Source organism: Pteropus vampyrus, unplaced genomic scaffold (assembly GCF_000151845.1).
Source record: "Pteropus vampyrus isolate Shadow unplaced genomic scaffold, Pvam_2.0 Scaffold702, whole genome shotgun sequence".
In the NCBI taxonomy this organism is placed as follows: Eukaryota; Metazoa; Chordata; class Mammalia; order Chiroptera; family Pteropodidae; genus Pteropus; species Pteropus vampyrus.
The window spans coordinates 595021-612525 of record NW_011889483.1 but is presented as its reverse complement, the minus strand read 5'-3'; the positions used below and the strand labels follow the sequence as shown (position 1 = coordinate 612525).

Here is a 17505-nt window from a genome sequence, read left to right as displayed (position 1 = left end):
TCAGCTGGATATAATTGACATTTACAGGGCCCTTCATCCCAAAACTACTGCTTATATATTCCTCTCTAGTACACATGGAACATTCTCAAGAACTGACCACATACTGGGACATAGAGATAGTCTCAACAAATAAAAGAGGGTTGAAATCATACCAACCATATTCTTTGATTATAATGCACTGAAGTTGGGGATCAACACTAAAAAGGAAGCAGGAAGGAACATAAATACATGTAGATTAAACAACATGCTAGTGAATAACTAGGTCAGAGAAGAAATGACAGGCTAAGAGATACACAGAAGCAAATAATAATGATAGTACAACATATCAAAACTTTTGGGACATGGCAAAAGTGGTCATAAGAGTAAAGTTCATATATTACAGGCTTATCTCCCAAAACAAGAACGAGCCCAAATAAACACCCTAACACTTCATCATAAAAAACAAGAAAAGGAAGAACAATGAAGCCTAAAGTCAGCAGAAGGAAGGGAATAAGTAAAATTAGAGTAGAAATAAATGAAATTGAAAACAAAAAAACGATAGGAAAAATAAATGCAACAAAGAGCTGGTTCTTTGAGAAGTTAATAAAATTGACAAACCCCTGGCTAGACTCACTAAAGAAAAAAAGGAAAAGGCACAAATAAACAAAATCAGGGATGAAAGAGGGGAAATTATGATAGACACCATGGAAATACAAAGGATCATGCAAGAATACTATGAAAAAGTATATAATACCAAATTTAATAACCTAGAGGAAATGGGTATGTACTTAGAAAAGTAGAACCTTCCTAATCTGAATCAAGAATATCTGGCAAATCTAAATAGACCAATCAGCATTATGGAAATTGAAACAATTATCAAAAAGTTACCAAAAAGTAAAAGTCCAGGACCAGATGGCTTCACCAGTGAATTCTACCAGACATTCAAATAAGATTAAATACTGTTCTCCTCAAACTCTTCCAAAAAATCGAACAGGAGGCAATACTTCCCAACTCATTTTATGAGGCTAATTTTACCCTGATACCAAAAAAACAGAGATAACACACGAAAAAACTACAGACCTATGTCTCTCATGAACAAAGAGGCAAAAGTCCTAAATAAGATACTAGTGAACCGAATACAGCAATTAATTAAAAAGATTATACACCACGATCGAGTTGGCTTCATCTCAGAGGCACAGGGACGGTTCAACATATGCAAACCAATTAATGTGATACACCACATAAACAAATTAAAAAATAAGAATCATACGATAACAGATGCAGAAAAAGCCTTAGACAAGATACAGCATCCATTTATGATCAAAATACTTAACAAAACTGTTATAGAAGGAAAGTACCTTAATATAATAAAGGCCATATATGACAACCCCTCAGCCAACATTATACTTAGTGGTAAAAAACTAAAAATGTTCCCTCTAAGATCAGGAACAAGGCAAGGCTGTCCACTATCACCACTGTTATTTAATATAACATCAGAGATCCTAGAGAGTGCAATCAGGTAAGAGAAAGATATAAAAGGCATCCAAATAGGAAACGAAGAAGTCAAATTGTCTCTATTTGCGGATGACATGATTCTGTATATAGAAAACCGTTAAGACTCCATAAGAACAGTACGAGAAATAAGCAAATGCAGTAAAAGTCTCTGGATACAAAATCAACGTTCGAAAATCCATAGCGTTCCTATACTCTAATAATGAAGTGTCAGAAAAAGAAGTGGAAAAAATAATTCCTTTTGCAATTTCAACAGAGAATAAAATAGCTAGGAATGAATTTAACGAAACCTGTGAAGGACCTATATAATGAAAACTGTAAGACCCTATTAAAAGAAATCGAAAAATATACAAAGAAATGGAAAGATATTCCGTGTTCTTGGATTGGAAGAATCAACATAGTTATAATGACCATATTACCTAAAGCATTATACAGACTTAATGCAATCCCCATCAAAATCCCATTGGCAGTTTTTAAAGCAATAGAACAAAAAATAATCAGATTTGTATGGAAGCACAAAAGACCCCAAATTGCCAAAGCCATCCTGAGCAAAAAGAACGAGGCCGGAGGCATCACTCTGCCCACTTCAAGTTATACTACAAAGTGACAGTAATCAAAACGGCATGGTATTGGCAGCAAAACAGACACACAGACCAGTGGAAGAGAATCAAGAGTCCAGAAGTAAAACCATATTTACATGGACATATAATTTTCGACAAAAAAGCCAAAAACATACAGTGGAGAAAGGAAAGCCTCTTCAATAAATGGTGCTGGGAAAACTGGAAAGCCACCTGCAAAAGAATGAAACTAGACTGTAGTCTATTACCACACACCAAAATTAACTCAAAATGGATTAAGGACCAGATTGTAGATCTGAAACAATAAAATGCATAAAAGAAAACAGGAACTAAAACTCAAGGGCCTTGCACTTAAGGAGAATTTTATGAATTTGACCTCAAAGGCAAGGGAACTAAAAGCTAAAATAAATGAATAGGTCTACACAGCCATGGCACCCTGAACAAGCCTGATCCTGTCTGATCTCAGAAGCTAAGTAGCGTCGGGCCTGATTAGTACTTAGATGGGAGACCACCTAGGAAGACTAGGTGCTATAGGCATAAAAAATAATAAATAAGGGATTTTAAGCTGACAAGGTCCTTGCATTCTGTGAGGTCAACCAAGGGTTGCCTTGCCTAAAAAAAAAAAAAAATAAATAAACAATAATAAAATAAATGAATGGGACTACATCAAACTAAAAAGCTTCTGCTCAGCTTTATAGAAACCATCAACAAGGTAAAGAGACAACCATCTGAATGGGAAAATATTTTTGCAAGCAACACCACCAATAAGGGCCTAATATACAAAATATACAAAAACTCATGCAACTCAATAAGAACAAAAAATTGAGTTGTTATGATCCAATTAAAAATGGGCAGAGGACCTGAACAGACATTTCTCACTAGAGCACATACAAAAGGCCAACAAACATATGAAAAGATGCTCAACATCACTAGCTATTAGGGAAATGCTAATCAAAATCACAATGAAATAGCATCTCACACCTGTTAGAATAGCTATAATCAACAGAACAAGTAATAACAAATGTTGGAGAGGATACGGAGAAAAAGGAACTTTCATACACTGCTGGTGGGACTGCAAACTGATACAGCCACTATGGAAAACAGTATGGAGGTTCCTCAGAAAACTAAGAACGGATCTACCATATGATCTAGCAATCCCTCTACTGGGTATTTATCCCAAAGACTTGAAAACCCATATCTGAAAAGATATTTGCGCACTGATGTTCATAGCAGCACAGTGGCCAGGACATGGAAGCAACCGAAGTGTTGGCTAAAGATGGTTGGCTAAAGAAGCTGTGGTACATATATACAATGGAATATTACTCAGCCATAAGAAGAGATGAAATACTGCTATTTGCGACAACATAGATGGGCCGCGAGATAATCACGCTAAGCGAAATAGTCCAGACAGAAAAAGTTGAAAACCACATGATATCACTTATATGTGAGATATAAACCTAAAAGCAACAAATGGAACAGGACAAACAAACAGAAACTCATGGACATGGGCTACAGACTAGTGGTTACTGGAGGGTAGGTTTTGGGGGGAAGGAAAAATATATATATATATTTTAGCAAAAGTTACAGGTTGCTAATAAACAATATTTCAAAAATTCCTGTAGGTCAATTACATAATTTATACTTCTTTTAGGAATAGTTTTTAAAGATAAGTCTTTACTCTTTCCCTATGATTTTATCATGTTGAGTGTGGACCATGTGCAGAAAATGTTAGGTAGCGACATACAGTGATTATTACATTGCCCTTGTCCTAAAGGAATTTATGACAGACTTAGTTTTAGTTTAATAAAGTACCTAAATTAATATTCATAAGGATTCCTGCAGGTGTACTTCACTGAGTTTAAATGTGAACCTTCCTCAGTTATTTTTGGGTTTAAAAAAAATGTTTCATATACAACCTGAATGTCAAAATCTGTTTAAGATATAAATATTACCATTCATATTATATTTGCAAAACTTAAAAAACAGCTGTACTGATTATAAGTAAAAATAAATAAGTCCAATACAACAGTGCTTTTTAATTTACTTATGTTTTACTAAAGCTTTACCAACTCTTTCAAGCCTGTCTTACCTCCTTGGCAAACATTGCTGTATCTCTATAAGATGTGGTGTGAGATGAGGAAAATGGATCTGTCCTACATCTGGGAGAAAACTGTGCCTTTGAACTCTTACATTTCTGATAATGTAGGTGGCTCCTATCTCTAAAAAGTGCTTAATAACTGGAGTCTGGTCAAAATGGCATAGATGATTGAGGCTTTGTACATCTCCTCTTATAACCACATCATAGTTGTGATGGAAACATGGAGCAAACAGCAAGCAGAGTCGCCTGGTATCTAGATGAACAGAAGCCCTACAACTAAAGAGAGAAATAAGAAATCACCCTGCAAAGGTGGAGAAAGGGGACGAAGACATGAGCCTGCCAGGTCCCCAGTGTCTGAGTGGGACTGAGGCTACAGCAGCTGCAGACATTCCTCTTAAAGGGGTCATGTCTGTGAGTGAACTTTCACTGAGATGGACTCGCTTACTCTGGATATCAACTCTGGGTCAGCTGCATGGGGGGGCACCAGGGACTTACAGGGGGTCACTGAGCTGTTGGAGCGAGGGCCAGAGGCAAGGCTTTCTCATGAGCAGAAGTGCCAGGGTATCCATGTTCCTCTGTTGAGCTCAACCCCTCAAAGTGCCGCCACTGCTGAGACGTCATCAAACTGGATAACAGAGGTCGCTTTGCCCAGAGGATTCTCTGAAACTCCACCTGTCCCAACTGGCAGCCCCACCTAAGCCACGTGCCCTTGGTGAATCCTGTGCCACAGTGCTGAGCAGCTCTAAGCCCCACACTGGTAGCAGCTGGCTTCAATTTCTGCCGTGGCTTCTTGAGGCAACTATAAGCACAGCATCTGTAGATTGCTTGCTGAATTTAAACAGGTGGCCCCTCTCAGGACTGTGCCACTGGATACCTACTACACAAATCCACGCGAATAAGACCAGGAGACATAGGAGCTTTGCTTAGTACATAGAAACACACAGAAAGGCAGCCAAAATGGGAAGACAGCCAAGCAGATCCCAGAACAGTGCTCCAGGAAAAAGAGAATCAAGCAATTTAACAGATGCATAGTTCAAAACACTGGTTATAAAGATGCTCAATGAATTTATGGGAAGTTTAGATGAATTCAGTGAGAACTTCAACAAAGAGATAAAAAACATAAAAATGGAAATGAAAATTATAAAACGGAACCAGTCAGAAATGAAGAATACATTATCTAAAATGAAGAGTATATTAGAGGGAATCAACAGAGTGGATGAAGCGGAGAATCGAATCACCGATATAGAGGATGGGGAAGCCAAAGACACCCGATCAGAATGGCAATAAAAAATAATCCAAAAATATGATAATAATTTAAGGAGCCTATGAGACAAAATTAAATGTGACGACATCCACATCATAGGGGTGCCTGAAGGAGAACAGGGAGACCAAGAAGTTGAAAACCTATTTGAAGAAAATATGGAAAACTCCCCTAACCTAGTGAAGGAAATAGACACACAACCCCAGGAAGCTCAGAGAGTGCCAAAAACCAGGAACCCAAAGAGGCCCACACCAAGACACATCATAATTAAAATGCCAAAGATTAAATACAATGAGAGAATCTTAAAAGCGAGAATGTTAAAAGCATCAAGAGAAAAGCAGTTAGTTACCTACAAGGGAGCATCTATAGGACTGGCAGTTGATTTCTTAAAATAAACTTTTCAGGACAGAAGGGCTTGGCACAAAATATTCAATGTGATGAAAACCCAGGAACTACAACCAAGATTATTTTACCCAGCAAAGCTATCATTTAGAGTTGAAGGACAGATAAAGAGCTTCCCAGACAAAAATAAGCTAATGGAATTTATTACCGCCAAGGCAGTATTACAGGAAATGTTGGATGGGCTTCTCTAAGAAGAAAAAACATGCATCAAAAATATGGTAATAAGTACATTCCTATCAACAAGTACTTCAAATGGGAAAGAATTAAGTGCTACAACCAAAAAACAGAGTGGCTGAATGGATAAGAAAACAAGACCCCTAACATGTTGCCTATAAGAGACTCACTTTAGATTTAAGACACACAGGAAGGGGATGGAAAAAGATATTGCCTTGATGGACCTAGATGGTATTGCGCTGAATGAAGTAAGTCAGATAAAGAAAGACAAATCCTACATGATTTCACGTATATGTGGAATCTAAAGAACAAAATAAACAACAACAAAAAAAACAAAAACAAACTCAGAGATACAGAGAATATTTTGAGGGCTACGAGATGGGAGGGGACTTGGGGTTACGGTAAAAAAGGGAAAAGGGATTAAGAAGTACAAAGGAATAGTTAAAAAATAGTTATGGAGATGCAGTGTAGCATAAGGAAAAAAGTCAACAATGTTGTAATAAATATGTAAGGGGGAAGAGAGGTACTAGATGTAGTGGCGTGATCACTTTGTGAGTTATATAGATCTCCAAACACTAGGCTGCACAACTGAAACTAATAAATTATTGTATGTCAACTGTAGTTGAAAAAACTCATTGAACTGTACAATGTAAATATGAGCAACTAATTATTATATTTCAATAAACTGTAAAAAATGCTTAATAACTTAAAATGCTTAATAAAAATATTTAATAATACTCATATTTACTTATAAGTATAATCAGTAGAGATTCTTCTTTTATTTTCTGGTTTCCAAACCAAGTATCTTTTAAAAATTAAACATATTGGGATGACATTGGTTAATAATATAAGTTTGAAGTGTACAATTCTATAACATATATCATTGCATTGTGTGCTCACCAAAGTCTAGTTTCCATTTGTCAGCATATATTTGATCGACCCCTCTTACCTTCTTTATCTTCCCTGCAATCCTTCTGTTGTCTATGAGACAAACCAAATATCTTTATTCAGCAAGAATCACAGGGTTGAAGTTTGGACCACAGGTATGAGTCACACACGCAGTCCCTAAGGGTGTAATAGGACATTTACCATCCTGAGCAGTTGTGCAAATGTCATGAATTTTGTATACTGTAACTGTTTCTTCTGTTGCACTCTCATGGATTCTGATGGAATTTTCAAGCAGAACAGCTTAGAAAGTGGACTCATACAGTCATCTGGTAACAATGAACTTTTATTTACATAAAAAGTAGTCATTAAAAAACGGGTTCGCATAATATGGGGAACTAGTTAATAAATATATCCCCTATTATCAGGTCTCAAGTGAAATTATGGTTAATTGTTATAGAAAACATATTATAATCAACTCAATTCCAAAGTAGGCTTGTTTTGATTGCTTTTATGCTATAGCAAAACAAATCTTTACTAGATCATGTGTATACTGGGTTTTCACATAGATGATCACTTATTTTTCTTTAAAGATGAAATTTCTTTGGTTGACAAGATACCATTTGCTGAGAATATCAAGGTTTATTTTTAACGCCATAATGCATTCAACCTGTAATTATGAGAATAAATTTTTCAAGTAATGTAACAAAATATTTCATAAGATTAACATTTTGCTTTTGAAACTGCATAAGAGCTATACACTAGTTTGGGAAAAGAACTTTAACATTCCATATTAAGCTTGTTTCTCAAAATCATATGAGTTTCCAAATGTACGTATTTGAAGAAGACAATAATAAAAAGCTCAAAGCCAATCTGAAAACAGTTCCAATGTGTGGAGGGTTAGAGGAAGAGCAGAGGTTCTGTTAATGGAGAGGAAGACATTTTTGTATTTTGTAATTTGATATTGCTGTTCTAGAATGCATCTTTTCTATCCAAATGAGAAATTCACTTCAAAAAGGATTTATTTGATTTTCCTAAAATTGAAATGCTTAGTGCTGTTTCTATCATCATACCTGGAATTTCTGAAGTTATCCAAGTTTATCTATCTTCCTGTTGTGGATCAGAGTAGCAAACGTGAGTGTTAAGACCAAGTTTTTTTTTTAATTTCTCCTAAATACTTTCTCTTCTAGAGAATAATTCTATCATAAAATGTTGAAACTAGAAGAGAATAAAATGAAAGAAAACCAAAAATATCCTAAAATATCAAATGCAGTCATTTCTAAATATAATAAGCCATAACCATAGCTTTATCTATTGTTATTATTCCTGTACTGCTAATATAATGTAACAACCTATCAGTTATACTGTTGGCTTTACTCTCACAGTCTTAGTGATAAAGTCTTCTGGGTGTTATTTCCAATGTGCCATGATTACCAATGAGAACGCTGAATGGAATGTTCACATTTATACCATTTATTAAGACAGCTAGTTTACCTAAGTCATAGCACTTATAATATGCTATAATCTTTATAGTTGTATAAGCCTGGATATATATTTTTCTATTATAATCCTAACCTAATCTTTGATTAAAACCTAATCATTCATTCATATTAACATTCACTTATTCATCATGATCTTGATTAAACTTCTGCTACAAGACTATCACTAAATAGACTTCTCTTTAATGCTTCAGGAAATTCAGCTCATTGAAAGTTTAGGAAATTCTTTAAACACTTTCATGTTTTTTTTTATCTGTTGACTCACACAGATCTCACATCCAGGGCTCCCATCCTATCCAAGTTCTGCCAAGGATGTTGGGGTCTGTTGCCTGGTCAATTAAGCACTTCACTTGTGCCTCTTCTGAAAGTCCACTCTCTGGTTCTTGGGCACGAATGTTGTGATCTTTGTTTCCTCGTGTTACAGCTATATAATCTTCGAAGGCTGGGGCCTTCTCATGGCCCAGAAGTAACTCATCACTGGAAAAATAATTAAACAAATATAAAAACACAAACTATTCATTACTTTTCCTTTGTTGCCTACATTCCTAGTTCCTAGTTATCAAACATTCCCTCTCATCACTTACAGAATATTTTCTGTTGCTCATAACCTTAAAGTCTAGAGATTCAATTTGTAGAAAAACAGAACATGAATAATGTTAATCTTAATGTTTATCTACAAGTTTTTATGCAGATACATGCTTTCATTTCTCTTGGATGAGTACAACTGTTGGGTCAAATGGTAATTCTATTTAACTTTTTGCAGAACTGCCAGACTGTTTTCCACAGCAGCTGCACCATTTTACATTCATATCAGCAACATATAAAGACTCCAATTTCTCCACATCTTTACCAACACTTGTTATAGTTTATTTTTTTAATTAGTAGGTGTGAAGTGGTATCTCATTTGCATTTCTCTGATGACTAATGATTTCAAGCATTCATTTGTAAAATGAGGATAACAGTGCTAACACCACAGGCTAAATGTAAAGTTCTCAGCACTTTATACGGCATTTAGTAATTCTTCGGTAAATGGTAGCATCTGGCGTTCTGTTTGTTTTTTTCCACAAATAATAATCTTACCAAGTAATAACTGCTGGATTGGCACCCCCTAACTTTCTCTTAGCATAATATATTTTCTGCCGGGGATACCAATTTTTTTCGGTTACATTTATTTCTTGAATCCATGATCCTTTTTTCAGCATTTTCTGTTCAAAATTCTAAAGGAAAAGAACATGATTTTTTCCCGCTTACTGTAACAGTAAATATGATCACATTCAAACAGGTTAAACAAGTAATGATCTTAAATAAATATATCTAGGACTGGGGAGAGCTCAACAGCTTTCTATACAAATTCTAATGGTAAATGAGATTTAAGAAAGTGCTATCTGTCTTTATGATCAAGGAAGACCTATTGTGGAACAGAGGTCTTTATTTTAAAATAAAAGTTGTCTCCAAGAGAAATCGAGCCCACCATCACCAATGGGTCCATATTCCTCTTATAGTTAGAAATATACTCAGTTGAAATACCAGTTTTCTCCAAATAAAGGTTATATTTCTTATTTGGTTTTCAGGCTAAATCACCCCAATGTTAATTTCAAGAAATGTTGTACAAAGTAATGTAAATATTTTAATAAACACAATTTGATGCATTTCCATCATATAAAAGTAGATGCCAGATCAATCACTTGCACATAGTATTAAAAGTGGAAAGTGCATATAAACAACCCTACTTTCCAGTCGAAGGAAGGTTCCTTTACAAATATGTCCATGGTGGTAGTAAGCAGGTCAGGGTGTGAGCGGAAGGCTCTCAGCGCATGTACCATGACACTGTACATAACACCTGTTTCTTTCATCGGTAACAGCAGATTGATAAATTGGCGAGTTAGACGAAAAGGCATCAATTCAGGGACAGGCAGAAACTAAACAAAAAAATACATGTAAGAAACAGAATATATGAAGTAGAAAGCTCAAAGTAACAAGCACAAATAAAACATCATCTCACAGTTATTATTCGCATTTAGTGAGAATATGAACTGTTCCTGAAATCAGTTATACAGATATGAATTTACTGTGCCTTGCCATGCAGACACCTATGTGCATAGGACCACACACACAGCCTGCAGAGATTTAGAAGTGCAATTTAAAACATTTGGAGTTTAATGTCAGAGAAATATTTGTATCATATCCTGTATATGACATTTCGACTGCGGGGCTTCATAAAACTTCTTTACGGTCCTCCTTTTTCATTGGACATATTTCATTCTTAGCTCTGATTATATAACTTATTGTCATACTTTCCATTATCTGTCCGAACCAAGTCAAAATGAAGTTGAAATTATCCCTTTCTGTAATGATGACAAATTTAACGACCATGATAAAACTGACCTAACTGAAGTGTCACTTGTTCCTTAAAATTACCCACTTCCAGAGGGTGTTACAAAGTCCTATGACAATTCTAAGCTAGCCAAGAATAACGACAGCAAGAAAAGCATACCTGAGTAGCTGATCCAAATGCATGTCCAAAGTCAATTCCAATCATTCCGCCTGTCTCCATGCTTATCATGAAATTGTTCAGATGTCTGTCTCCAATGCCCAGAATCCAGTGGCTAATGCACATCAGAGCATGAGAATTCACAAAGTGGGAGCGAAGTGCCAGAAAGGCCTCAGGGCCCATGCTCATCTTCAGAAATGCCCGCCTGGGGGAGGAAGGCACAAATGCTATGGTCTCTGCTATGCCAGCAGCTGGCTGATGAAGTCAGAAGTATACTTACTTTAAGAGATCGGCTGGCACTTTACTTTCTCTTTTTCTGAAAGATGTGACTGTTTCAGTACGACTAGCTCCCCTATGATTTAAAAGGAAACGTCTGATTAGAATAAACTTCTTGTGACTGGAAATTTAAAATTCTTTGTTTACACTGTAGCTCAAATATCAAAGAACTAGATTTTAATGATCTCTCTGAGGCAAAACTTTCTAAGAAAAGTATATATGCAACTTTGAAAAGCATGAACTAGTTACTAAAAAGGAAAATATTAACAAACTTACTTATACATTAGCATGTAAGCATTAACATCATATTTTCCAGACATCTTTGTCAGCCAGTCTCTATATTCAAAGAGTGGTGCTTTGGGATCACTAACAAATAGGAAAAGGAATCAGCATTAGGAAGATATTTATCATTATATAATTTCATTGGCAAAGACCATTCAAATTCACTGAAGAGTAGTGAAGAGGCAAGGAAAAATAAATATGACTTTTAATTATATTTAATTATTAACACTGAACCCATGTTACTCTGGATGAATTTCAATATATCGTCACTAATTCTTAATTACCACTAAAGAAATCAACACTATATCCTATGTAAAAAATTAGGCACAGAACAATCAGATACAATAATTTTTCCACTTTACATAGAGAGGAACAAGATGACCTAAACAGAAATGTTTATGATCCAGGCATATGGCTCTGAAAATCTGGTTCTAGAAAAGAACCTTAAGAGGATGACAGCACTACATACAACTTATTTAAAGTAGGCAAGAAATGTTAAACCATATTACTACTACAAAAAAAAGAACACAAATTATTTGTTGAAGACAAAGTCTGCTTTTGTCATTATTTAAAACACTGCCATATCCTTTTTTAAAACCATTTCCAGTATGCAGAGACATACGAAATCCATATTAAGAACAATAAAGTATTTTCTCAGATCACAATGGATTTGAATTGAATTTAAAAAGCTGTTTTCAATAATGCTTCATAGGAAAAAGATGGTATCTGGAAACAATGTTATATTTGTATGTGTAGCTACTTTTGAATTTGTATTAAAGCTTTAACAAGTTTTCTTAAAAAAAAAAAAGCTAACGATAGAACAATTTCAGAGCATATTACTTAGTCGTTCAGTCACTTCAGGCAAATCTTTTCTGAGTTGCTACAAGTTAATTTGAAAAACAGACCACTCCATTTTCACCTAAATTCTCTCCTTTCAAACGGGATGAACATTTTTAGTTTGGAAAACTGCAACATATAAATTAAGAAAAAAAAATAGCAATGATTTTTAGTAATGGGGGCTAGAAGTGCCTTGTTTTAAAAGGTAGTGGGAGGTAATTCACATATAATTCTATATTTGAAAAGCACCTTAGACTCTACTGATACCTATGTTTATCTTATGCATTTTACATTACTATCCCATCTTACGAACTGGAGTGGGGTGGGGCATGGGAATCAAAGGAAAGGCAAGTCACTTCTCCCAAATCCCCTTGTGAGTCAGGACCATTGTGAGTTAGCACCAGAGTGAGCTCTGGAATATCTGATCCCAGGAAGTTCTATTCATCAGTTTCCTTGTCTTCCAGAGAAGGCAGAAACAATTCTACTCCAAGTACTCAAGTGACTGGAATTAAAAGTTGGTAAAAGCTGCCCTATTTAGTAACTATTACCCACAAATGAGAGTTTGATAGAATACAATTAATTTTACAGAAACCATTCCTGACTGATGAGAATATTGCTTCTTATGTAAATATTTTCAGGAAAGAATGAGTGTAACGAAGAGAAATAGGCCTTGAAGCTATTTGTTATTATTTCCTCTCCTTTTTAGAGCTTGTCATCAAAACTTGTCAACTCCTCCTTCAAAATGTCTTTTAATCTTGTCCTTATTCTTTACAGAAACAAAAAATAAATAAATCTCCTGCTTAAAAATACATGTTCACTGTAGAAAATTTGAAAATGTAAAAGGATAAAGAAATATAAAAAGCACCTATATCATGACCTAAAATTAATCACTAGTAATCCTAGTTATACTACTCAGATGCTGGGTGACCTAGGACAAGAGAGCCTAGGACAAGAGGCTCTCTGGGCCTCAACTTCCTCACCTGTTCAGAGGTGATAATACTTGCCTTATAGATTCTTCTAAGAAATAAATGACATCATACACACACATTAAGAACTGAGAATAGTACCTAGCACACAGAAAATGTTTAATAAAATGGTTATCTGCTAATCTTATTGTTTTATTTCCTTCAAGATTTTCCCTTTTTTTCAAAGTTAATGCTTTCTTTATTGTGGTAAAATATATGTAACTACTGTTGAGAATCCTCTACTCCATTTAGTTTATTTACCTAGCCAGAGGCAGATTATAAACTAGACAAGGGTTTGGCTGAGAGCGCCAATTAAAAGGGGCTGTAAAATGCCACTGGAAACACGAGGTGGAAGAAACTGAATCTGAAACTACTCTACTCAGAGATGTTATGTCTGGGTAGCAGCAGGCTGGCTGGGTGGGCCATGGCAGAGCTGGAGAAAATATTTAGACTCTACATTACCTTGTATAAGCTGCTTTCTCCTTTTGTGACATATTACTCAAAAGAAGTTCCTTTAAGGTAAAAGTATTTTCAATCCATTCAATTAATCCTAATCTGAAAAGAATAAAAGCCTTATGAATACAAATTCAAACTGCTCTTTACGTAGAAAAAAAATTTCTGTAGACTCAAAATAGATTTCATGTTAATTCTTCACATTAAGACGAAAATCATGGGTTCAGAAGTGTTTATTAGTTCAGTTTAGCTCTCTGTGAAATCTTAAAACACTAAACTGTCAAGTAACCTTCGACCTCATCTCAACAAAATTAAACAAGGATTTGGGCTAGTGCTGAAATTTTCATTCATATAAATCTACTCCAGAATGATGATGCCCATGTGGTCATACCTAGAGGTCATGGGTATAACCTGGTATGTCTTCAAATGCATGTTTCTCTGACTACAGGCGGCATCTTGGGAAAGGATGACGTTCATGACCTCGAAGAGCTGCTCAATGCGTTGGTCCTGCCGCAGATCTTCACCCCCCTTCACAAGGAAAGGGTACTCTCTTTCATCATGGCCTCGGATGATGATGCGTTTCGGTTTTCTGAGAGATGCCATTACTTTTACCTTTAAAAATTAAGAAAATATTTTTAGGTGCGGCTTGAGAAATAGAGAGAATAGCCCATCATATCAAACGGCCCATCATATAATTAACAAAAGGGGAAAAGTAAGGCTGGTTGGCACATATTCCTCAAAGATACTTCTCTTTGAAGACAGTCAGGTGATAGAGAAAAAAAAAAACAGAACCTAGGGACAATGAAATACTTCTGCTACCTGTTCATGCCGTACTGTTGTGCCCATGGAATATTCTTGGTTATAAATAATTGCTTACAAATGTGGATGTCTTTAGCAATAAGCAACATACAACATCAACTTTCTATACTTACTTAATTTTACACGTATTTTATGGATACACACATACAGTTTACTCTTCAATGTTCATGGCAGCACAATTTACAGTAGCCAAGATGTGGAAGCAATCTAAATGCCCATCAACAGATGATTGGATAAAGAAGTTATGGTTCATATATACAATGGAATATTACATTACTCAGCCAATAAAAAAAATTAAATTCTACCATTTGCAACGACATAGATGGACCTAGAGGTTATTATGCTGCGTGAAATAAGTCAGACAGAGAAAGGTAAATACCAGATAATTTCACTTATATGTGGAATTTAAGGAACAAAAAGAACTAATCAAAAACAGACTCACAAATATAGTCGACAATTTGGTGACAGACAGAGGGGAGGGGGTTTGGGGAGTGGGAGAATGGGGCGAAGGATTAAAGAAGTACAAATTAGTAGTTGATAGCTGGGCACGAGGATGGGGAGCACGGCACAGGGAATGCAGTTAGTGTTAATATGATGGCTAAGCAGAGGGCCGGGAGAGGGAGGGAGCAACTGGGGGGATTGTTTTACGAACAATATAGATGTCTAACCAATGTACTGTATACCTGAAACTAATTTAAATAAATAAATTTACTTTAAAAATATGATTGGTATTAAAACACTGGAAACATATTAAGAAATTCAGTAAATAAGAGGATCAGAACACTACATAAATTTGAGACCAACATGGGAAGTTAAGTGTCTTTTCTTTAGTAAAGACCAATATTCTCTATGTGAAGAACTAAATGCCACATACTAACAATCCTAACTAGGGTGATTTGGCACCTACCCGCTCATCAAACCCAGCGATTCGCGCATGGTATTCCGGCACTGGCTTTCCTTTGCCATCATACTGACCTAAGACAAAACAAAGGAACTTTATTTAGATATAGCTTGTTATAGAACTCTGTATTTTAAAACATAACTATTGATCAAATAAAAAAAAGCTAACATTTTGAAATTTTTTACTAAAAGTTTTCATTTAAAGAAAACAGACTTTTAAAAAAATGTTATTTCTCGATTTGACTAATGGGAGTTACTTTCCTATTCTAATGGAGGAGAACAAATTCCAAATAGGAAAAATAATGCATTGAGCCAGAACACTATATTATTTCAAGGAGATTCAACCTGCAAATTAAGAGGCTTGTGTTTTCTTTTGTTGTTGAAACTGCCTTATGCAATGCACAGCTGTTAATAATAGCAAAAGTGTTTCTCCATGTATGTTTTTTATATCCACAGGAATGAGGATATGAATAACCATATTAAAATATTTTTTGTCTGACAAATTCCAGAGTGAAGAACACGGAATGTACAAAGATTGCCTTTGAAAAATCATGCTGTGTTCACTTCTGTTCACAATTCACTAAGTGTCTTCCAACCTCAATGTCAAAATTCTTTTTCCCGAAGGTAAGTCATTCATCATTATTGGGTCACTTTAAATGGGTTCAACATGTTCAAATCCCTGGAAGTGATGTGCATCTTTACCTATACCATATTTCTGAGGAAAAGTTATTCAGGAGCAAAGTATGAGTATGTGTAGAGGAAATTACGTGTTACCATTATTAGATAGAAATTTGAACATTTGTTATAGAAATTTGAACATTTGTTATAATCAGGAATATAAGGAAACGCTAATTAGACATTAGATAAAGTGTACTGATTCATAGTAATTATAAATTTTCCTAATGATGAAAAATGTGGTAAAATTTTAAATAAAAAAACAACAAAATAATTGTCAGGACCCTGATTTATTTTAGAAAGTTCTTGCTACAGCATTATTCTACTTAAAGTAGATTTGTTACTCCTAAAGGTTAACTCACCAGGAATCTCCAGCTCATTTCTCAAGAATTCTACTTTGAAGTTACTCATCCAAGGTGAGCATTCTTTCAGATTCCCAGGTGGCTTTGAGTCTTTGCACATTTTTGAAAGTAGTGAGCTGGTAATGTCATTGAAGTCGCGGAGCTTCATTGTAGGTAGTTTAGAACCTCCTCTCCCAAAATGTTTATCGAATTCTTTTCCAAAAGCCTGAAATTAATAGTAATTTACCTGAAATATTAATGTTTAAAAGGTGGATTTGAACTTTGAAAAATGTTTATTATAAATACCCAATTACATAGGGTTTTTTTTTGTGCTTTCACAATTTATAGTTTTGCTTTCATTGACTGTTTTAATATTCTAAAACAGGGGTCGCCAACCCCCAGGGCCATGTACTGCGTGGCTTGTTAGGAACCAGAGTGGTGGGTGAGCGAGCGAAGCTTCATCTGGGGAGTAGCCACTCCCCAGCGCTAACATCACCACTTCAGCTCCACCTCAGGTCATCAGACAATAGATTCTCATAGGAGAATGAACCCTGTTGGGAACTGCACATGTGAGGGATCAATGTGTATACCTGATGAGAATGTAATGCCTGGTGATCTGAGGTGGAGCTGAGGCTAGCACTGGGGAGCGGCTGCAAATACAAATTAACATCAACAGAGAGGTTTGTCTGTACAGAGACCATAATAAATCAATTGCTTGCAGACTCATAACAAAATCCTATCGGTGAATGGCAAGTGACAATTAAGCTGCCTCAGGTGGCAGCTTTATAGTAGGCAAGTGAGTGGATGAACTTCAATTTTACAGCTCTATCTGGTAGCAGGCTTTAAGTCAGAATCTGACACTTATATCAATCCACACATAGCCCACTCATAATTTTATTTACCACCTCTGTATGTGCCTCTTTCCCACACTGTGCACTTGTCTCAGTCACCATTTTGGTAAGCGCACAAGCTAACTCTAGCCAAAATGAGTAAAAAACAAAGGTCAATGGAGAGTTTCTTTGGAAAGGGAGAAAGAACCAATGATGAGACAGCAGAAGACTTTAAGGATGCCAACAAA

At 35.6% G+C, this 17505-nt stretch overlaps 1 protein-coding gene across 7 annotated transcripts in view; it reads right to left on the bottom strand.

Moving 5' to 3' along the window:
• Positions 1-6922: 6922 nt before the first annotated feature.
• Positions 6923-17505, bottom strand: part of PRKDC (protein kinase, DNA-activated, catalytic polypeptide) — a 192933-nt gene continuing 182350 nt past the window's right edge. For 2 of the 7 annotated variants that reach the window (XM_023526089.1, XM_011385363.2), the window contains exons 78-87: positions 16449-16653; positions 15419-15486; positions 14084-14304; positions 13702-13794; positions 11432-11521; positions 11160-11231; positions 10883-11084; positions 10119-10307; positions 9469-9605; positions 8661-8865 (exon numbers count right to left, since the gene is read on the bottom strand). In XM_023526089.1, the coding sequence (XP_023381857.1) occupies positions 8661-8865; positions 9469-9605; positions 10119-10307; positions 10883-11084; positions 11160-11231; positions 11432-11521; positions 13702-13794; positions 14084-14304; positions 15419-15486; positions 16449-16653 (1482 nt within the window). Of the gene's footprint in view, positions 7070-7217; positions 8866-9468; positions 9606-10118; positions 10308-10882; positions 11085-11159; positions 11232-11431; positions 11522-13701; positions 13795-14083; positions 14305-15418; positions 15487-16448; positions 16654-17505 lie in introns of those variants that run through there. The other 5 variants (XM_023526090.1, XM_023526088.1, XM_023526087.1 and 2 more) reach the window with 5 other exon arrangements.